The 21,813-nt window shown below is 45.4% G+C and overlaps 1 protein-coding gene across 1 annotated transcript in view; it reads left to right on the top strand.

Annotated features, from left to right (window-relative positions):
• LOC127008755 (irregular chiasm C-roughest protein-like) overlaps positions 1-20,565 on the top strand; it is a 113,211-nt gene extending 92,646 nt beyond the window's left edge. Inside the window, exons 7-11 of the mRNA XM_050881121.1 lie at positions 1,747-2,005; positions 3,266-3,421; positions 8,888-9,237; positions 10,188-10,361; positions 13,551-20,565. Coding sequence (XP_050737078.1) covers positions 1,747-2,005; positions 3,266-3,421; positions 8,888-9,237; positions 10,188-10,361; positions 13,551-13,958 — 1,347 coding nt within the window. The 3' untranslated portion in view covers positions 13,959-20,565. The remainder of the gene's footprint in view (positions 1-1,746; positions 2,006-3,265; positions 3,422-8,887; positions 9,238-10,187; positions 10,362-13,550) is intronic.
• Positions 20,566-21,813: the final 1,248 nt, after the last annotated feature.

Below are 21,813 nucleotides of genomic sequence, written 5' to 3'. Positions count from 1 at the left end.
AAGCGCCTCATCTTCTCGCTCTCATGTTTAGTTGTCTTCATTGTCATCGTCTGCGTCTTCATCAACTTCTTCTTCTTCGTTTGTTTGTTTGTGTCTTTGGTTCTGTTTTCTCTCTTTCTTTCTTTGTCTCTTTTTTCGTTGTTTTCGTCTTCATTATCTACGTTTGGTTGTTCTTTTCTCTTCTTTTCTTTCCTTTTCTCTGTTGTATTATTGCTCTCTGATTCCTCCTTCTCCTTCTTCCTCCTTCTTCGTCTTCTTTCTCTCTGCTTTCATCCAGTTTATCTTTCTTCTTCTTCTTCATCGCCCTCTTTTTCTCGTTTCTTATGATTATTTTTCTCTGTGTCTTTGTTTCCGGTATCTCTTTCCTCCTCCTCGTCCTGCTCCTCCTACGACTTCCTTTTTTTCTCTTTTTCTTTCGTATGTTTTTCTTATTTTCTATCTGGTTTATCCTTCTTCGTCTTCATTCACTTCCTCGTTCAATTCATCTCTCTCATTTCTTCTCTTTCCTTCCGTCTAATCTCGCGTTCCATCTTTCCATGTTTCCATTTTGCTTTTACTTCCTTCTTCCTCCTTCTCCTTATCCTTCTTCGTCCTCTCTTCGTTTATTCACTTCCTTGTCGCATTAATCCATCTTGATCTTCTTCTCTTTCCTTTTGTCTAATTCTATTTTTAATCCCTCCATGTTTCCGTTTCCTCCTCCTCCTCCTCCTCCTCCTCCTCCTCTTTTAGTTCATTCACCTCTGTAGTTTTCCCTCTCTCGGCCATCTTTCTCTCCTCTCTCTCATCCACTATATTTATCACTCTCCCCTTCTGCCTTAGTCATCATCCTCTTACTCCTCTTCTCGTGGCTCCTCGTTCGCTGGGTTCATGTTTCTGCTCTTTCTCTCTCTCTCGCTCTCTCCCATCAATCATCTCTCTCTACCTTTCCCTCTCATAGATTATACAGGAGTCTCCCCTTCTACGCTAAGGTCCCCCGTTTTCTACTCTCATTAGCTTATTCGTCATTTATCGGTTGTTTCATTCGTTTCATCGGTATTCCTTAGGGTTAGAATGACCCTCGTTTTCTCTCATCCCTGCTTCGTTCATTATAGATCAGTCTCCCCTTTGTCCGTAGCTACTCTGAAGTCTAGCTATCTACAGGCCCTCCTCCACTCTCATAAGCTAATCCATCCTTAATCCATTGTTATAAATCCCTTTGTTTCATTTATTGCATCGCCTTTCATTGTGGTCAGTAGGTCTTTCTGTTTCCTATCTCTATCTTATCACAAACTACAATATACTCCTACTCGCAGTCTGAAGTCTTCCCTTCTCTATACTTTCATAAGCTAATCCGTTTCTAATCTTTTCTTTCACTTATTGCATCGCCTTTTATTGGGGTCAGTAGGTCTCGTGTTTTCAATCTCCGTCTTATTCTTCGTGGACTTTTCTTTTCTTCGTATTTTTAAATCCAGCAATCTATAATCCATAAGCTGATCCGTCTTCAATCCCTTCTTCCATTTATTTCATTGCCTTTCATTGGGGTCAGTAGGTGTTCTGTTTTTAATCCCTTTCTTACTACATAAAACATTCTCTCACCTGTACTAAAGCCTCTCTAATCATTCTCTATTTGTATTAGCTCAGTCTAAGCGCCTTTCCTACCTCTCCAGATCGTAGGTCGCGTGGATTCGCTTTCTCTCTTTCCCTTCCCCTCCCATTTCTCTCCCACCCTTCTTTCTCTTAGTCTCATCGCATTTTCTCCCCCTCCAGATCGTGGGTCGCGGGCCGGAGCTCACCGTCTCGGCCTCGACAGCCAGCTCGGGTCTCTACATCTGCTCGGCGCGTAGTCCCGGCTTTGCTCCGCTCGAGGGCCGCGTCCATCTTCGGCTGAGGGGCCCGCCGCTAATCAAGGCCCAGGCGGTGGTGGCGGTGCCCGAGGGGGAGCCGGCGGTGCTGCGGTGTGGGGTGGTGGCCGTGCCTCACCCCGTGGCTGTTACCTGGACCAAAGAGGGCTCCAGCGTTGGCTCAGGTGAGAGGGAGAAGGAGGGAGGCGGGGTAAAGCAGAGGGGAGAGAAAGAAGGAGAAGCAGGGAGGAGAAGGGAAAGGAGGAAGGGTCACCTGTTTTTGTTGGGCTGTGTGTGTGTGTGTGCGTGTGTGTGTGTATGCCCTTGTTTGTTTTAAGTGTGTGGGGAAGGGTGGAGGGTCGTATGTGTGTGTGTGTGTGTGTGTGTGTGTGCGCGTGGAAGGGGGATAGTGGTGGATTTGGCTTCGGTTTTGTTTTATCCTTTCTTTCTTTCTTTTGTTCCTGTCTCTTTCTTTCGTTCCTTCCCTTTGTTTTTTTCCTCCTTTCTCATTCTTTCCTTCTCTCATTCTTTCCTCTCTTATTTTTCTGTTTATCCTCTCGACTTTTCCTTTTCATTCTTCTTTCTTTCTCTCCTTCTCTTCCTTTGCTTCAGACATCCTATTTTTTTTCGGTCCCCGCTTCACTTTTTTACTCGTAGTGGTCGTGACATGAACCGCCTCTAACACTACTCCTACGGCTCTATTTTCGTCGTCTGAGTTCCTTCTCCTTCTGTGGGAGTGTTGCACAATACACTGACAACACAATATCCTGTTACAGTTGACCGCGTTACAAAAGTTTTTTCCTTTCTCTCCTCTTCCTCTGGTTTTGAAGTCTCTCTCTCTCTCTCTGACTCTCTCTTCTCTCCTCTTACTTTGTTATTGAACCCTCCCTCTCTCTCTCTCTCTCTCACTCACTCTCTCTCTCCTCTTGCTCTATTTTTTATGTCTTTCCTCTTCCTGGTCTATTGCTGAAGTCCCTCTCTTCCTCTTACTCCGGTTCTGAATTCTCCCTCCTCTTAGTCGGTTGTCAATGCCTCTCTATCCGCCTCTTGGTTCGGTTCTGAAGTTTCTCCTCCTCTTATTCTAGTTCTGCAGTCTCCTCTTCCTCTTACCCTATAGTCAGAGCCTCTTTCCTCCTCTTCATTTATTTTCTATGGGTTCTCCTCCTCTTACTCTCTCCTCCTCTTAGTTCTTTCCTCCTCTTCGTCTGATCCTAAAGGTTCTCCTCCTCTTACTCTCTTAGCTCTCTTTCTCTCTCACTGTTTTCCTTTTTTTTTTCTCTTTCTTAATCTTATTTGGTTCTTCCTCTTCGCCTGATTAAAAAGGTTATCCTCTTACTTTCTCTTCCTCCTACTATCTCACTCTTTCACTCTCTACTCTTACTCCTCTTAGCACGTTCTTCCTCTTCATCTGGTCTCTAAACGTTCTCCCCCTCGCCCTTCCACAGAGAACGGGCATCAGGTGACGGAGGAGCAGCGGGCGGACGGCGTCGTGTCCACGCTGACCATCAACAAGACCACCACGCGGGACTTCGCCTCCTACAACTGTTCCGTCATCAACGAGTACGGCGTCGACACCAGACAGATCCTCCTGCAGCGCCAGCGTGAGTAGACTGAAGGAGCTATTACTATGTTATGTATTCATCTTCTTCATTCTCTTTCTGTAAACATGAATCCGAAGTCTTATTTTTTTGCGGTTTTCTTTGTTTTCTTTCTCAAAAATGAATCCGCAGTCTTACTAGTTGCTATTTTCTTTGTTTTCTTTCTTAAATATGAATCTTATCTTATTAGCTATTTTATTTCCTAGTTTGCCCTTTTTTCTTCCTTTTATTTTATTTTTGCCATTTTCTGCTGTTGTTTTGATTTATTCACTTTTTTAGTATTTTCACTTTTTTTTTGCTTAGTTTGTCCTTTTTTCTTCCCATTATTCTTTTTTTTCCCATTTTCTGCAATTATTTCGTTTTCTGTTCGTCTTCTCTTCGTTTTCCTTTCCTTTACATTCTTTCTGGTTTGCCATTTTCTCTTCCTTTATATATTCTAGTTTTTTTTCTGCCATATTCTGCAATCATTTCGCTATATCCAATCTGCTCGCTCTTCGTTGTCTAGACACTCCTTTGCCATTTTCCACGATATTCGCTCGCTGTTATATTGGACGACGGAGAAGGTCAGAACTCGTGCCATTATTTCGTATTCATAACAAGTTTCGTGAAGCTTACCGTGTTTTCTATTCCCCTTTTTTATCCGCGTGAGTGATGGAGTCGAGGAGGGATTTACGCGTCTCAGTTTTATGGGAATGTCTGATTATTTCCGTAAACTTGGGACTCACGAAGGTAATAACTTAGACGCAACGCAAATCCTCGCTATAAAAAAGAGGTCGTCCGGCGCTCACGTAGAAGTTCCTGAGTAAGTATTGAAAGGAAGAAAACGGGAAGAGGATTGTACTCACGAAGAGGATAACTCAGACGAAACACAAATTCTCACTATAAAAAAATGTCGTCCGGCGCCCACGTACACGTTCCCGAATAAGTATTGAAAGAAAATTGGAATAGGATTGAAATTAGTTTTTACTTCATAACATCGCTCGGAAACATGATAAACAACAACACAAACAAGTAAATCAACAACTAAACAAACACGTTCTGATTTCTTCCACTAACACAAAACATAAAACACAAACAAGTAAACAAACAAGAAACAAACACGTATTGACTCTTTCCACTCATACAATATACACAGCTACTTCATTATACACATTCAATTCCGTTCCTGTATACCCTTTTTTCTTCAGTAATAAACAAGACCCCTTAACCCTATTGCAACTCCCTATTCAAAGTCTCCCTACAAGCCCTACCCCTGTATGGATGAGTCGCTGTCACCGCTCGTCCCTTCCCCGCGCACACCCTCCCAGCGAGCGGCCAGAGAGACGGAAAGGTGGCGGCGTTGCGATCATGAATGTCGTGCGTCCTTCTATCTGTAATTAGAATCGAATGCCACGGAAATATAAATCAAGGCGAAGAAAAAGAATGGTCTCGCACATAAATTAGAAGGAAGAGGAGGAGTTGGAGGTAGAGGAGGGCGAGGTAGGGGGGGATAGTGTTGCAGTCAGTCGCCACCACCCACCTACCCACCACTACCATCACCACCCACCTCCACCACCACCACTACTCAGCACCTCGATAACCACCTGTCTACCTGACCGCCGCCGAGGGAAAGGCTCATAAATCTCTTAAGTCCTGAACCGCCGAGTGTCGACAGGACGAAATCGAGGAGATGGAAACGAAATTCGCGGCCGCCGGATGATTTCTTTCAATTACGGGTGTAAGAGAGAGAGAGAGAGAGAGAGAGAGAGAGAGAGAGAGAGAGAGAGAGAGAGAGAGAGAGAGAGAGAGAGAGAGAGAGAGAGAGAGAGAGAGAGAGAGAGAAAGAGAGAGAGAGAGAGAGAGAGAGAGAGAGAGAGAGAGAGAGAGAGAGAGAGAGAGAAAGAGAGAGGAAAAGAACAGAAAGAGAGGAGAGGAAAGAATGTGGAGGAGGAAAGAAGATATTGAAAAGAGAGGAAACAATAGAAGGAGGATGAGAGAAAGAAGAGTAAGAGAGAGAGGTAAAAAGAGGAGGAAAAGAACAGAAAAAGAGGAGAGGAAAGAATGTGGAGGAGGAAAGGAAGATATTGAAAAGACGGAAACAATAGAAGGAGGAGGAGAGAAAGAAGAGTAAGAGAGAGAGGGAAAAAGAGGAGGAAAAGAACAGAAAGAGAGGACAGGAAAGAATGTGGAGGAGAAAAGGAAGATATTGAAAAGACGGAAACAATAGAAGGAGGAGGAGAGAAAGAAGAGTAAGAGAGAGAGGGAAAAAGAGGAGGAAAAGAACAGAAAGAGAGGACAGGAAAAAATGTGGAGGAGGAAATGAAGATATTGAAAAGACGGAAACAATAGAAGGAGGAGGAGAGAAAGAAGAGTAAGAGAGAGAGGGAAAAAGAGGAGGAAAAGAACAGAAAGAGAGGACAGGAAAGAATGTGGAGGAGAAAAGGAAGATATTGAAAAGACGGAAACAATAGAAGGAGGAGGAGAGAAAGAAGAGTAAGAGAGAGAGGGAAAAAGAGGAGGAAAAGAACAGAAAGAGAGGGCAGGAAAGAATGTGGAGGAGAAAAGGAAGATATTGAAAAGAAGGAAACAATAGGAGGAGAAGGAGGAGAGAAAAAGAGTAAGAGAGAGAGAGAAAGAAAGAGGGGGAAAAGAACAGAAAGAGAGGACAGGAAAGAAAGTTAAGAAGGAAAAGAAGAGATAGAAAAGAATGAAACAAGAGGAGAAGGAGGAGAGATAGTTGAGAGAGAAATAGGAGTAAGAGAGAGAGAGAGAGAAATATTAATACAAAAAATCAAACTCGTAGACATCACGGTATATACGAGAGGTGTATGTATGAATGAAAGCCTAGATGTGTGACCTACCGTTTACTTCGCTACTCAGCCCGTAAAGATAAAGCCGGGAGAAACTTTTCAACCGGGAGGTAAATATTAGAAAAGGTCAAGGATGGGATGATCGGGGAAGTTTTTTCGTCGCTTTTTTTCTCCCCATATATATAAACTTTGTCTGTGTGAGTACGTGTGTGTGTGCGTGTGTGTGTTGTTTTGAAGGCCTAATCTCCTCTCCGTCGCTCTATTAATAAAAAAAAAGGTCAAGCGTCCCTATAATGTCAGAGGCAGAATGTGTATAAATATATCAGTCTTTTTTATTATGTAAGTATTATTAGGGAAGGATTGATTAAATGTCACTGCTGAAAAAAACTCCCGTCAAGAGAAATCATTAGAAGACAACATGAGCAGATGACGGGATGCTGCGAGGAGAAGAAGCGGGATGAGAGGAGGAGATATGGATGCTGGAGTGGAGATGAAGGTGGAAGATCAGGTGGAGGATATGACGAAGGTAGCAGATGATAGGATGCTGGGTGGAGATGTAAGCTGGAGATGAGAGGAAGAGATATAGATGCTGGAGTGGAGATGAAGGTGGAAGATCAGGTGGAGGAGATGATGAAGGTAGCAGATGCTGGGATGGTGGGTGGAGATGTAAGCTGGAGATGAGAGGAAGCGATGTGGATGCTGCTGGAGATGAGTGAGAGTGGAGATGAGGATGGAAGATGAACTGGAGGTGAATATAGAGACAGGATTTGATTGTGGGATAGAGATGAAGATTTAAACGGGAGATAAGAGATGTTGATGCTGGAGATGAGGGAGAGCGGAGATGTGGGTAGAGATGAAAACGGAGGCTGAAATTGACGGAGGTGAATATGGAGAGGAAGACGATGAATATAAGTAAAAGAAAGTTGAAAAAGGGAAGAAATGTAGATGACAGGCAGGTAGGAGATGAAAATCCAGGTAACTATACAGGTGGAGGTGAATATGGATGCTCGAGGGGCAGGTATCGGGCAGGTAATCGGAATGTCACCTGAGCATCACCTGTGAGTTACGCGGTGCAGGTGGGGGCGACACCTGCCTTACCTGTCGGTCTGTGAACGCTCCGGTGGGCACGGCGCCTCATTACCTGTCCATACACGGCTCGCCCCTGACCCGCCCCGAGGCCCTGCGGCGGCGGCGGCGATGGAGGGATGAGTTGGCAGTCCGCGTCGCCTTGTTTGTCTGGTCTTGTCGCTCCGCCAATCAGAATTAAAGGGAGCGGATGTGCAGCCAATCATTGCACGCCTCGAGGGATTAGTGGACCAATTACCGCACGACTTGGTGATGGGAGTAAGTAGGGACCGTACTAGTGAGGCGACCAATCACGAAATGAGTACGAATGAGAGGAAAGTCAACCGCCAATCATAATTCGAGTTTCAGCAAAGGTAAAAAAAGACAGCCAATAACATAACGAGTACGAAAATGAGGCAAGACAACCACCAATCACAGGACGACTCTCAATAAAGGACGACCAATTATATTTCAAGGACCAGAAAAAGAGAAAAAAAGCCGATGAGTAGAAAAAGAAAAAAAGATAAAAAAACAATCACTGAACGAATCCGACAAAAAACTCAACCCATCAGATAGGGCCAATACAAGTCAAGGACAGTCACCTAATCACTAACCACACGTCAAGTCAAGAAAGAACAGGTAGAGAACAAGCTAATCACCCTTCACACCTGGCCGGAGGGAGTCATTAGACCGAGCAGGTGTTGCAAATTGTCACCACTTCGGGGGATTTAAAAGACTGGGATGATAGCCTCGAGTGGCCATCGCGAGACCCTAATGGTGACGGAGGGCCGGCGCTGTGCTTCCCGCGTCTGGCATCTTGTGATTATAAGCTTTCCGCAATTTCACGTTTTAATGCGGTCTCAGACATTGCTCCCCGCTACTCCCTGGCCACTGAATCTCCCCCCCTCTCCCTCCTCTTCTCCTGTTCTCCCTCCCCCATCTCCCCTCCCCCTTCCTTCTTCCCCACCTATCTCCCCTTTCTCATTCTTCCCCTTCTTTCCCCTCCTGCCCCTCTCCCCCTCTTCCTGACCTCAATCTCCCTCAACCATCTATCCTCTCCCTGTCCTTCTCCCCCTCTGTCTTCTCCTCTCCCTTCTCCCTCTTCCGAAACATCTCCCTTTTCTTTCTTCTCCCTTCGCCTACCTATCTTTTCACTTTCCTCCTTTCCTCCTCCCTTCCATCGATCACCCATTCTTTCTCTTCCTCCTCCTCCCCCGTTATCTTCCCCTCTCTCTTCCTTTTCTCCTCAACACATCTCTCTCTTCCCTTTCCTCTCTCATCATCTCCCCCTTTCTCCCTTTTCTTTCTCCCAACCGTCTATCTCCTCCTCCATTCCCGTCCCACACAACCTTCTCCACCTCCTCCTCTTCCTCCTCCTCCTCCTCCTCCCCCCGCCCGCTCTGGACTCGATTCTAAGGCTGTAATTAACGCTGCGAAGGATTAAATAAACTAGAATCACACGAGAAGGAAAGAAAAGAGTGAGAAAGAAAGTTAATTAAACCGGCGGGTGAGAAAAATAAAATAACATAAATAAAACATAAGATAAATAAACTGATAATAAATAACATAATAAAAAGGTAGCTAACCCCCCCTTCTCCCCCTCTCTCCCTAACAGCGGTCGTGCCCCTGATGGTCGTGGTGGGGGGCGGCGCGGGGGTCGTGCTGGTGGTCGTCGTCGTCATCATTTTCATCCTCTGCGGGCGGCGGCGACAAGCAAGAACCCCGAAGGACAAGGCGGCGGAGGCGGGGGCGGTGGTGGTCGAGAAGAAGTCCTCCTCCTCCTCTACCTCCTCCGTCACTGCCGTAGGAGGAGGAGGCGCTGGAGGAGGAGGTCTGGGCGGGCTGGGCGGGCTGAGCGGAGGCGTGGGCGGGAGAGGCGAGAATAGCGTGAGCAGCAACATGGGCACAGCGATGAAGATGATGCCCGGCACGCTGCTCTCCCACGACAACCAATCGACTGGACAGGTGAGTTATGGGTTCACCTGTTACTGCTAATGAGGATGATGATACCTGGCTACCTCTCTACCCCTCCTCTCTCTCCCTCTCTCTCCTCCTCTTTCTGTCCCTCCCTGTTCAACTCTTTCTCCCTCTTTCTTTCCCCTTTTCTGTCTCTCCTTAGATATAATAGTCATTGTTTTAGAGTCTCAGTTCAGTAATAAGGAATGTGTCTTTAGGTTTCTTCAAGGCTTTAGTTTCGTGTTAAAAAGTGCCTGTTTGAGTGCTTGTGTATGTGTGGGTGGGGTTGGGGGTGAGGGTTGGGTTAGGTTAGGTTAGGTTAGGTAGGTTAGGTTAGGTAAGTTAGGTAGGTTAGGTTAGGTAGGTTAGGTAAGTTAGGTTAGGTTGGGTAGGAGTGTCTCTCGCCTTGTGTTTCCTTCGTTTCCTTTTCTCAAGACAAGGAACACAGGCAAGGCAACGAAGGCTAAATAATGAAGTGACACGGGCCGCCGCCTTGTTGCACCCTCCATGTACGCAAGACCCGCGCGTGTGTGTATGTGTGTGTGAGTGTAGAAGGGAAGAAGGCGGCGGGGAAACAAACTTGTGGTGTATTCTAAGTCAGCGGGGAAGTAGAGAGTTAGGAATGGATGACCTACACACACACCAGCATCCCTGTGCCTTATTTCTGTAACAGTTGCGTTTCAAGAATGGATACGGTGGAGAAATAGACCGTTGAAGTGTCCTAGTGGCTAAGTCTATAGGGATTGAATGTTAGGAGTGACCGCGACTGGGAGAGGAACTTAGTGCATAGTTTGAGTACAGAAGTTAAACGTAAGGAATAAATAACGCTGAGAAATGAAGTTGTACCTTATTAGTGACTTTGCTAATAGGAGTTACGTGTTAGGAATGAATGCAGAGGACCTATCCATTCCTGACGTATCCTTAAACTAAATCCTCGGCGTCTCTTTGCCTCCCTGCAGGAATCCGACGCCAAGGACACTGAGATCCGCACCTCCTCGTCCCTCTCCGCCGTGGACCGCGACTCCGACAGCGGCTGGGAGAAGGAGAGCAGCAAGGCGTCTCCGAGGGAACCCCAGGCGGCGACCCTTGGGCAGCCCCGATACAGTGTTGGCTCCACTGTCTTCACCCCTCCCGTAAGTAGTTCCTCCTCCTCCACCTCCTCCTCTTCTTCCTCTCCTCCGTCCTCCTCCCCGCCCTCCCAAACCATCCCGTCATCCTCCCTCTCCTCCTCCTCCTCCTCCTCGTCCTCGGTGTCCATATCCTCCTTCATCCCTTCATCCCTCTCCTCCTCCTCCTCCTCCTTGCCATCATGCCTCTACAATCCCTCCTCTGTTGACCCCGCCGCCTCCGCCTCCTCCCTCCCTCCTCCTCGCCCTCCTCCTCGCCTCCCTCTCTACCACTCTCACCTCCACCTCCGGGTTCTCGCATCCTCTCCCAACCGCAACTCTCCTCCTCCTCTTCCTCGCCCTCGTCTTTCTCCTCCTCCTCGTCCTCTCCCTCCTCTCCTATAAAGTCGGGTGTAATAGCCTTCTCCTCCTCCTCCTCCTCCTCTTCTTCCTCCTCCTTTCTTCTTCTTCTTCTTCTCCCTCTTCTTTTTTTTTACTGTACTTGGATGCTCTTTTTTGCTCTTCTCTTCCTTCTTCTCCTTCTTCTTCTTCTTCTCCTTTTTCTTCCTCCTCCTCCTTGACTGCAGTGCTTCCTCGTTTGCTCCGTCTTACCATCACCCTCCTCCTCCTCCTCCTCCTCCTCCTCCTCCTCCTTCTTCTTATCTCTCTTCTTTTATACTGATTCTCTGCTTTTCTATCATCCTTTTCCTCTTCCTCGTCCTCCTCCTCCTCTTCTTTTTCCATTTTTTCTTCTCCTCCTCTTCCTTCTTCCTTTCCAGTCTTCTTCTTCTTCTTTCTTCTGAACTTCAACTTCCTTCTTTCATTTTTTCCTTCTTCCTTTTTCTACTGGACTTTATTTTTCTTACCCTCTTCCTTCCTCTTCCTCTACCGCCTCCTCCTCCTCTTCCTCCTCCTCTTATTCTTCCTCTTCTTACCTCTTCTATTTTCCTCTTTATCCCTCTCGTGTCTTATCTTTTCTCTCATAAACTGTTTTCTTTTTCTATTTATTTCCTCCTCCTCCTCCTCCTCCTCCTTCTCCTCCTCCCCCGCCTCCTCCTCCTCCTTTCTCTCTCTCCCTCTTTCTCTCTCTCTCTCTCTCTCTCTCTCTCTCTCTCTCTCTCTCTCTCTCCCCCCCCCCTCCTCCTCTTTTCTCCCTCTCTCCCTCGTATCTACCTGTCAGCATCTTTTATCTCCCTCTCGATCCCTCTTTCCTCCTCTCTCTCCCTCTCTCTTCCTCCCCTCTTCCAAGCTCTTCTCTCCCTTCTCCATCCTCTTCACAGCATTCTTTCCTCTCTCTCCTTCTCATCCTTCCTTTTCTTCTTTTTCCTTTCTTTTTCTTCCTAGTTTTATCTTTCCTTCTCTTTCCTTCCCTCGCATTCTTTTCTGCCCTTTCCTCTTTTCTCTCCCTTACCCTTCTCTTCCCTTTCCTCCCTTTGGCATTCTCCCTTTCTTTCCTTCCCCTCCTCTCCCGTTTCCCGTCCCCTTCCTTTCCTCCTTAACCTTCCCTGTCTCATCCCTTCCCCTTCCCCTCCCTTTCCTTACCCTGCAACCCTCCTGCTTCAAACCCTTCCCCTCTCCTTCCTTTCCCTTCTCTACGCTCCCCTTCCCTTCCCTCCCTTTCCTTTCCTTGCAATCCTTCTCCTCCCTCAACCCCTTCCCTTTCCATTCCTCCCCATGCCTCCCCAACCTTCCCTGCTTTAACCGCTTTCCCCTGCTTCTCCCTCCCCCCTGCTACCCTTGCTTTATCCTCCCCGCTTCCTGCTAGCTCCCACCCCTCCCCCCTGCAAGCGCCCGGCCAGAGCACAAAGGGGGCCAGCGAGGTTCTTCTGCCGTGAGAAAGTAGCTCATCTGTGGTAAGCGAAAAGTTGGGTTTTACTGGCTTAAGTTTGTGGGTGTTGACGGGGCGCGGGAGTTTAGGAGTCAAAGGTTGCCCGGGTTATGTCTTTCGGCCTCCTCAGTCTGTCAGCCGCTCGAGAGTCTCCTTTGTTTTCATAGACGGGAGGGACTTAGGACTTAGAAATTGACGGAGGAGGAAAGAGAGGGAGATGGATAGAGAGCTCGGGTGTCAGATTGCAGTGAGGAATATACTGACTAGGAAAAAACTGAGTGGGAAAAAAAGAGTTTGGGTGTAGATGGGAAAGACTTAGGATTTGGGAACAGACGAAGGAAAGAGAGATTGAGAGCTTGGTGTCAGATTGCAATGAGGAATATACTGATTAGGAAAAAAACTGAGGAAGGAAAAAGACTTAGAGAGAACCTGAGGGTCAGATTGCTACATAAGAAAACTGATTAGGAATGAACTTAGGAATAAACAAATTAGGAATAAACTCAGACGGAAAGAGATAGAAGTGTCAGCTTGCAAATTAAGAATAAGGAATAAAGAGAGGAATTAAATGATTATGAACAACGTAAAGAGGAAAGAGGCTGAGAGAGAGAAAAAGAGAACTTGGGTGTCAGATTGCAAATGTCAGATTAATTAGTGTTCTTTTTATCCCTACTTGCCCCGGGGTTAGGGAAGAGTGTGGACTTTTTTTTACAGTAACGACCCTTGGTGTAGGAGATGAACCCTTTGTTTTGGGCTGATAATAGGCGAAATAGGAATACGAATAGGAAGGTTAAGAGTAGGTAAGGTTAATGGAGTTCTACAGTACCGTCCAATGCTATAATCCGTCCCTTGATGTAATAGATGAACCCTTTGCTGTTTGGGGTGATAATAGGCATAAATAGGGATAAGAATAGCAGTAATAGTAATGGAGGAATAGGTAATGGAGTTCTATACTAAAATCCAATGCTAAAATGATCCCTCTCCTTTGCTGATAATACTAACACTAATAATAATGATGCTAATATACATAGTAACATCAATCTAATGAGTCCCTTTGCTTTTCTGATAATGCTAATAATGATGATAAGGATAACATACCCCTTTTCTTTTCCTATAATACTAATGATGATAATGATAGTACTAGTAATAGTCTTAATAGGTGTAGTACTAGTTGTTAACGCCCTGAACCTCCTCGCGCTCAGCCAGGCGTCCCTCTCGGCTCATGTAGGAGACGCAGAAGACCTTGGAGCAAGTTTCCTTACCTCCCCTTTCGCCTTTAAGCTCATAGGTCGCACCTCAACACCTCCCTCTGTACACTCTCTGCGCCGCCCCCCCGCGCAGAGGCAAGACCCCCCGTGGCTGACCCCCGCGTGTTCTCTCCCCCCTCCCAGGACCAAGGCTACATCTCCTACGTGGACTACACCCGAGACTACTCCCCCGTGCCCGTCAGCGGAGGGGAGTCCTATGCCCAGTTTCAGGTTGGCGGTCCTTACGCCCGATCCACCCCCGCCAGCGACCCGCCCTCCTCCCTGCCGTCCTCCGTTGCCCCGCCTCCGTACTCCCCTTCTCCGCACGGCAATACGGACATCAACGGCGGCCCCAACGGGAGGGTACACGCGGCCGCCAACGGGAAGGTGGTGAACGGGAACGGCATGAACGGCACGCTCAAGCACGCCCTCCTACAGGACCTCAAACAGGAGCTTAAACGTGAGCTGTCGCAGGACCTCGACTCCACGGTCCTGCACAGCAAGTACATCATCCCGCCGCAGACCAAAATCAAGCCCGGGACGCTGGTCTAGTACGGCCGCCCCCCGCCCCCCCTCAGGGCCCGACGATGTAGTGTACGTAGTGACTCGCACCAAGTGACCATTAGCCTGAGAACGGCGACTCCTCTTGGCGGTGACGGACGGAATAAAGCCCCGGGCGGAGGCAATGGACCGTGCTGATGGGTGTTCATTTCCGTATCTGCCTCGTTGCGTGTTCCCTTTTTTGCCCCCCGAGTGCGCGGCGGCCGGGGCGGGAACGCGCGTCGAGCTGGCCAAATTGTTAGCAGAATAGGCGGAACACTCTTATTCTGAACCTCAAGTTTGAGTCTTTGTTGACTTGGTTTATAATATATCGATAAGTATAGAGTGAGTGAATCTCCTGTGCCGTATTGCGGGGAGTCCAGCCCGAGATGAAGCTTGAAGGACCAAACCCGAGTATATTCCCAAGTTAACTCTCCCGCCACTCCCTTCCCTCCCCTCTCCCATCCTCCCCCTCCCTCCACGCCACCCACGGAAGGTCTCCCAGCTAATCGTAAGGTGTACAGATCTGTGATATGAGTTAGTTAAGCGCCCAGAGTTGTTTAGCCAGAACCAAAAAAGCATAACGAGTGCGTGCATGTGACTGAGAGAGAGACAGACGAACAGACTTACAAACTAACCCCCTCAAGGACATTGGAGGAACGGCCCGAAGGAGGAGACGAGGGTAAAGAAGTGAACGTCAGTGTGTGTGTGTGTGTGTGTGGAGGAAAAGAAATGTTGAGAAGTGTGTGTAGTGATGTCAACGCCATCTATCGCCATCTGACCGAACTACCAACAGCGTCACAACAGATAAAGTGTTTACATAGTGACCATTTGAAAATAAGTAAAGGAAGTGAAATGTCAAACCTAAACCTTTTCGAATGATAGAAAATAAAGAGTTACCGTTGGAAAGTGTCTAAAAAGCGACCATTAGGAAAAAAAAAGTGAGAATTCAAACCTAATTTTTTTTTTTTGAGTAATAGAAAATGAAAAAAAAAACAAGTGAGTCAACGTTGGAAAAAAGTGTTAAAAAAGTGACTATTAAGAAAACTAATTAAGAAAAGTTGAAAAATGAAGCCTAAACCATTTTTTGAGTAATAGAAAAACAAAACAAACAAACTAAAAGAAAACAAACTGAGACTGAGATTGAGAAGAAAAAAAAAAGGTGAAGGTCATGAGTATAGGCTGTGTGTGTGTGTGTGTGTGTGTGTGTGTGTGCGTGTGTGTGTGTGTGTGTGTGTGCGTGTGCGTGTGTATGTCTGCTCCATTGACCATTAGTTTCCTCAATTCGGGAAGGTGAGTTCTCTAAATGGTGTCCTTGAATGGGTAATGACTTTTAATCCTTGCAGGTAAATGCGAGGAGGCGTGCGTGGCTATACAGATAACGTCTATATATACTATGGATATATACACATCTGTATCGGTATTTGTATCAGTTCTTGTACTGTACATAATGATATTCGCACCAAAATGTTTCCTTCCCGATCATGACTTGTTGTGGTGGAGTCCCGTGAGCCGCACCTGGGAGTGACTGAGGTGACTTGTGTGGAGGCTGATTAGGGAAGGACAGGTGAGAGCGGAAAGAGAAAGGAGGGTAAGAATGAGGGAGAAACGTTTGGAGACAGATAAACAATGGGAATGGATGGAAAAGGGTTAAATTCTATTGGTGGATGCTAGAAAGGGTTAAATTTCATTGGTGGATGCTGAGAAAGGCTAAATTATATCGGTGGTTGCTGGGATGAAGTGGGCGAGGCTTGAATTTGATACTAATTTCAATAGGATGAAATGAGGCTCTTGAGGATGAAGCAAAGGGCAGTTGACCATTAACAGGTAGATAAATAAAGTCACCTGTGCTTACCTGATTAATACCAAGTCTTCGCAGGGTAGAAAAATATAGACACACTAAATATCTGACCGTGTATATTTTTTTAATGTTAATATTCAAGGGAAATTATGCAAATGTCTTCAGAAATTATGTATACCTAACGAATGGCCATTTAATCACTCAGATTATTCAACATACTCATTTATTTACTTTTTCTCCTGATTTTCCCTTTTTTATATATTCATTTTGCGCCGCGGGAGTTCCCTGGTGGTGAGGGAAATTGTCAAAAGTCGTTTAAAGTCTGTTCCGGAATCTCATTTTACTCCATCGTTGTTAAAACTGGAATAAAATCTCTTGTGTTTCTCGTTAAGATCTTTAGCGTACAGAAGCTTTGTCAGACTTCCACCAGGGTCAAAATACTACCCCTGGAATGGCTTATCACAACTCCTACGAAAGCCATGTTAAATGTGTGCGTACTTGGGCGACGAAGAAAATATCTGTCTTCATAAAACAACCAAAAAAATCTACCCCTGGAAAGGCCCACATCTCCTACGAAAGCCATGTTAAATGTGTGTTCTTGGGCGACGAAGAAAAAAATCTGTCTCCATCAAACTACCAAAAAAATCTACCCCTGGAAAGGCCCACATCTCCTACGAAAGCCATGTTAAATGTGGGCGTACTTGGGCGACGAACCCCTAAGTTATCCCCTAAGTTAAGCTCACGTCCTCAGCCTCTCTACACGGGGGCCTCAGTCAATCCAGGTATGGCCAGCGCGGGTGGCTCTGCCGTTTTGAGATATTTACTACTTGTCGGAGCTGTGGTGTTAGACTCTACATGTTACTACGCTAGCTTCCGAGGAGGGAACCTTCGTGTGGGAAGCGGCCCGCCTTGACCCGCTAACAGTGTGGCGTGCTGCCCGTGCTCTGCCTTCTATTATGCCTAAGTTACCCCTTTTTCCTGTGATGTTGATTTCGTCCCCCAATAGACCCATTCCTATGTCTCAGTCTCCCCTCAAATTTCCCCTTTCCCCTGTGATGTTGTTTTATCCACCTTCTTTCCCTTCCCCCGATCCCGTGTCCCCAAACAGACTCACTCATATCCCTCATTTTCCCCTTTTCTCTATGTTGTTTTCGCCTCTTCCACACTCCAATGCCTCAGTTTCCCGTTTTCTTGTGTTGTTTTCTCCCTCCCGCCCTCTCCACCCCCCGCCCACGTGTCCCCCTCAACAGACCCACCGACAGGCCAGCAGAGACTCTTCCGTGCATCACAGACGACTCATATAAGCTTACAGACCCCTTCCCCGCCCTCACAGACATCCCTTTTAGTCTCATTCGTCCATCATTCATCTCATTAACCTTTTACATTATTATAGTGTGACTTTTACTTCCTCATCCTCATTCACATCTTCAAAGTCACAGAAATGGATGAACAGGTAGGGGTAGACAGGTAGGAATTCAGAAAGAGACAGATATACAGGTAAAAAGATTGTAAATACACACAGACTCACACACACTCTCTCTTTTTATCTATCTTTCTATTTATCTATCTATCTTTCTCTTCGATCAAATGGCTCCCTCTCCTTGTTTCTCATCAGCTGTCCCATTCCTCCTCCTCATTTCTCTCTCTCTCTTTCTCACTTTCTCACTTCCTCTCTCTCTCTCACAACTGTCCCACTCCTCGCTAACTTTCCCTCTCTCACTCCCTCTCCCTCTCTCTCCCTCTCCCTCCCTCTCCGGCACAAGTGGTGAGGACTCTTGAAGCTCTCCCTGACAGATTCTCCTGACACTGTCCTTCTTTATATTCAAGGACTGTCGTTCGGTGAAATATGACGTTCTTCCTCCGCAAGTTTCGTTCCGACAGCGTTCTTCTCTTTCCCTCCCTCTCTCCATCTCTCGTTTCATTTCTTTCTCTTCTTATTTTTCTTCCTCTCCTTCCTTTTTTTAATTTTTCTTTCCCTATCAATCATTTTCTTTTCTGCGTTCTTTCCTTCCTTCTTCTTTCTTTTCTCCTTCCTCCCTTCATTTATTCCTTCCTTCTTCTTCCTTTCCTTTCTTATCATTTTCCTCTCCTTCCTTCCTTCCTTCCTTCCTTCCTCGCGTCCTTCTTACGATTTCTCTCCTTCCTTCCTTCCTTCCTTCTTCTGTGCATTCCCTTCATATCATTTCTCTCCTCTCCTTTCCTCCTCTCCTTCCTTCCTTCCATTCTTTCTGATCAACGAGGGACGGACGCGCGGTGAAACTTTTTTAATATGTTCTATTTTAGATTCGGAAAGAAGTGGAATAATTAAACCAAGGATGAAGATGGCTAGGTAGGAAGGTAAGTAGGTGGGTAGGCAGGCAGGCAGATAGGTAGGTGGATAAATGAGTGAGTGAATAGGTAAGATAGGTAAGGTGGGTAAGGAAGTTTGTAGAGGCTTTCACGTGTAAAAATAGTGAGAAATCATTGCAATATTCTTCGTTCGTGTGTCACAATGTTGAAGGCGACCACTAGGCTGATGGTTCTTGTGCAATAATATGTTAGGCGAGAGTGAGAGAGGTTATCGATTGGTTTGTCAAAGGGAGAGAGAGTGAAGGGGAGAGAGAGAGAGGGAGGAGGATACAAAGGATGAAGATGAAAGGAAAAACAATGTGTAGGTAAGAAGAAACAAGGAGATATGAGGAAAGTGTTGAAATAGGGGAAGAGAGAGAGAGATAGAAAAAGTAAAAGGGAAAAGGTAGAAAATAATAAAGGGAAACAGGAGGAGGAGCTACAGGAAAGGTATGGAAAGGGAAAAGATAAGAAATAAGAAATAGGAAATAAGAAAAGGAAGGAGAATAAGAATGAAAGAGATAGAGAGAAACGAAGAAAGAGAGATAGAAAGAGGATGAATGAGGACAAAACATTAGGAGACAGACAGAAAGAAAATAATGATGAGAAAGAGGTAGAAGGAAGAGAGGAAGTTAAAAGAGAGAGAGAATGAGCGAGTGAGAAAGCTTAGAAGGAGGAAGTGAAAGAGGAGGAAGAGGAGGAGGAGGAAGAAGAGGAGGAGGAGGAGGAGGAGGTGTGTTGATGTCTTGTCTCCTGCTCTAGCGAAGCCTCAAAGGGAGTCTGTGTCTGTGTGTGTGTGTGTGTGTGTGTGTGTGTGTGTGTGTGTGTGTGTGTGTGTGTGGCGTCTTTCACTTCCAAGGTTCAGGTTATGTTTTCCTTACTCTCCTTGACCTCAACGTTCACCTTTCGTTCACTTTCCTCACGTTCCGATTACTCCTACGCAGTTCCCCTTCCTTCCTACGCCTTGGTTTTCCTTCCTTCCTTTCCCTTCTTCCTTTCCTTCATCTCCTTCTACTTCTTCTCCCTTCCTTCTATGTAGTTCCTCTTCCTTCCTTTCTTTTCTTTCATCGCGTTTTTCCTTCATCGTTGATCTTGTTTTCACTATTTTCCTCTTTTTTTCATTTAAAGTTTGGGTTTTTAATATTTTTCATTGGTAGTTATCGATCTATTTTCCTATTTCAGATCTTTCCCACACACTATCCATCTATAAATCGGTCTTTTTTTCTCTTTAATTTCTACGTCTTTTCATCTTAAGGTTTCATCTGTAAAATTCTCTGTATGAAGTTAGGCATTTTTTTCTCATTTTCTGCTTTCATTCATTTTTCTTTCTCTGCTTCCATCTTTTTTTTCTTTTTTTTGCTAAGGCTGACGTCAAGGTACTCAGGATGTTAATTGAGAAAACCTTGACATCTCGACTCCACTTACTAAAAAAAAGGAATCATGTCTTTAGGTTTGTGGGTTATGTACCGAAAAATTCTGCTTTGACTCGGCAGGAAGGAAGGAAGGAAGGAATTCAGTCCATCTTAGAACCACCAGTCAGTCAGTCAGTCAGTCACATGAAACTCATCAGCAAAGTTTCAATGCATAAAAAAAAACACTTAATTTGCATCTTCCTGGCTAGGTTTTTTTTTCCGATGCTTTCCATGAATCGTTTTTTTTTTATATAACTTTTTCTTACTTAACTTTTTTTTCTCTCCGTGGTTCCTTCCTTCTTTTCAATCTCTTGCTTTGGGAGAGAGAGAGAGAGAGAGAGAGAGAGAGAGAGAGAGAGAGAGAGAGAGAGAGAGAGAGAGAGAGAGAGAGAGAGAGAGAGAGAGAGAGAGAGAGAGAGAGAGAGAGAGAGAGAGAGAGAGAGAGAGAGAGAGAGAGAGAGAGAGAGAGAGAGAGTGAGAGTGAGAGTGTGTGTTTGTGTGTTCTGGCATTTCATATCTCATCATTATTATAAAAAAAGTTCTCCCTCAAATCAAACATCCATTCCGTATAATATTTCCTTTTTTTCATCGATTTTCTTAGTGGCCTTGTTTTTATTCTCCTCCTCCTCCTCTTCCTTCCTCTTCCTCTTCCTCCTCTTCTTCGTTACAGCCTGCGCCTTATATATACTTAAGTGACCCATTCATTCTCATTCTTACATATTCATTATCATCATTTTATCTCTTCCATTATTTACATTATCATATTTTTGTGTATTCCCTCCCTCTTCTTCCCATTCCATCACCCTTCCCTTCTATTTCCAGTCCCATCATCATCCCTTCCCCACCTTTACCATCTCCCATCTCTATTCACAGTCCCCAGCAATCCATACAATCCCTCCCTTCCTCCCTTCCTCTCTTCCTCTCTTCCCTTCCTTCCATTTCCCCATCCCCCCTTACCCGTTCTCTCCCCTTTTGCTCGCAGCTGAAGAAGAAAATAATAAGTCAGTAGCTCGTAAGGATTCTTTAATGTAACTGTTTTATTGTAAATGTGAAGAATAAAGTATTTTGTTATATGGTACGGCGGCTTTTTCCTTGCACTCCACCCCCATAGAAAATAAAACACATACGAAGATCGATGAAGAAAAGAATGACACGAGAGAGAGAGAGAGTGATGGTAAAGAGAGAGATAAGGGAGATAAAAACACACGAAGAGAATGAGGGAAACAAGGGAGAATGAAGAAGGGAAAGAGAGATAAGGGAGATAAAAACACACGAAGAGAATGAGGGAAACAAGGGAGAATGAAGAAGGGAGAGAGAAAGAGATAAGGGAGATAAAAACACACGAAGAGAATGAGGGAAACAAGGGAAAATGAAGAAGGAGAGAAAGAGATAAGTGAGATAAAAACTCACGAAGAGAATGAGGGAAACAAGGGAAAATGAAGAAGGGAGAGAGAAAGAGATAAGGGAGATAAAAACGCACGAAGAGAATGAGGGAAACAAGGGAGAATGAAGAAGGGAGAGAGAAAGAGATAAGGGAGATAAAAACGCACGAAGAGAATGAGGGAAACAAGGGAAAATGAAGAAGGGAGAGAGAAAGAGATCAGGGAGATAAAAACACACGAAGAGAATGAGGGAAACAAGGGAGAATGAAGAAGGGAGAGAGAGATAAGGGAGATAAAAACACACGAAGAGAATGAGGGAAACATGGAGAATGAAGAAGGGAGAGAGAGATAAGGGAGATAAAAACACACGAAGATGAAGCAAAGAAGAAATGAAGCAGAGGAGAATAAAGAAGGTAAGAGGGAAATAGGGAGATAAAAGAGCACCAAGATGAAGAAGACGATAAATGAAACAAGGGAGAATAAAGAAGGAAGAGAGAGAAAGGGAGATAGAAACACGAAGATAAAGAAGAGAAAGAGAGAAACGGAGAGGAACTAAGAAGTTAAGGAAGATAGGAAGAGAAAAACCGTAGGAGAGAGAGAGAGAGAGAGAGAGAGAGAGAGAGAGAGAGAGAGAGAGAGAGAGAGAGAGAGAGAGAGAGAGAGAGAGAGAAGTAGGAAGAAGAGAAGGAAGAACAGGAAAGAAGAAGAAGAAGAAGAAGAAGAAGAAGGTAAGAATGAGAAAGAATGAGAGAAAACAGAATAAACAAATAAAAAATAAAAAGTAGAGAGAATATAAAAGGTAATAATGAGAGCAAGGTAACGACTGAACAGGTGTGTGTGTGTGTGTGTGTGTGTGTGTGTGTGTGTGTGTGTGTGTGCCGTCCCTACCGAGCGGCCAAACTACCCAACGAGCACTTCACCAACACACGCACGAATTAACCAAC

The sequence above is a fragment of the Eriocheir sinensis genome, chromosome 38, assembly GCF_024679095.1.
Source record: "Eriocheir sinensis breed Jianghai 21 chromosome 38, ASM2467909v1, whole genome shotgun sequence".
In the NCBI taxonomy this organism is placed as follows: domain Eukaryota; kingdom Metazoa; phylum Arthropoda; class Malacostraca; order Decapoda; family Varunidae; genus Eriocheir; species Eriocheir sinensis.
Note: the sequence above shows the minus strand (reverse complement) of the source record. Positions and strands in the feature narration are given on the sequence as shown.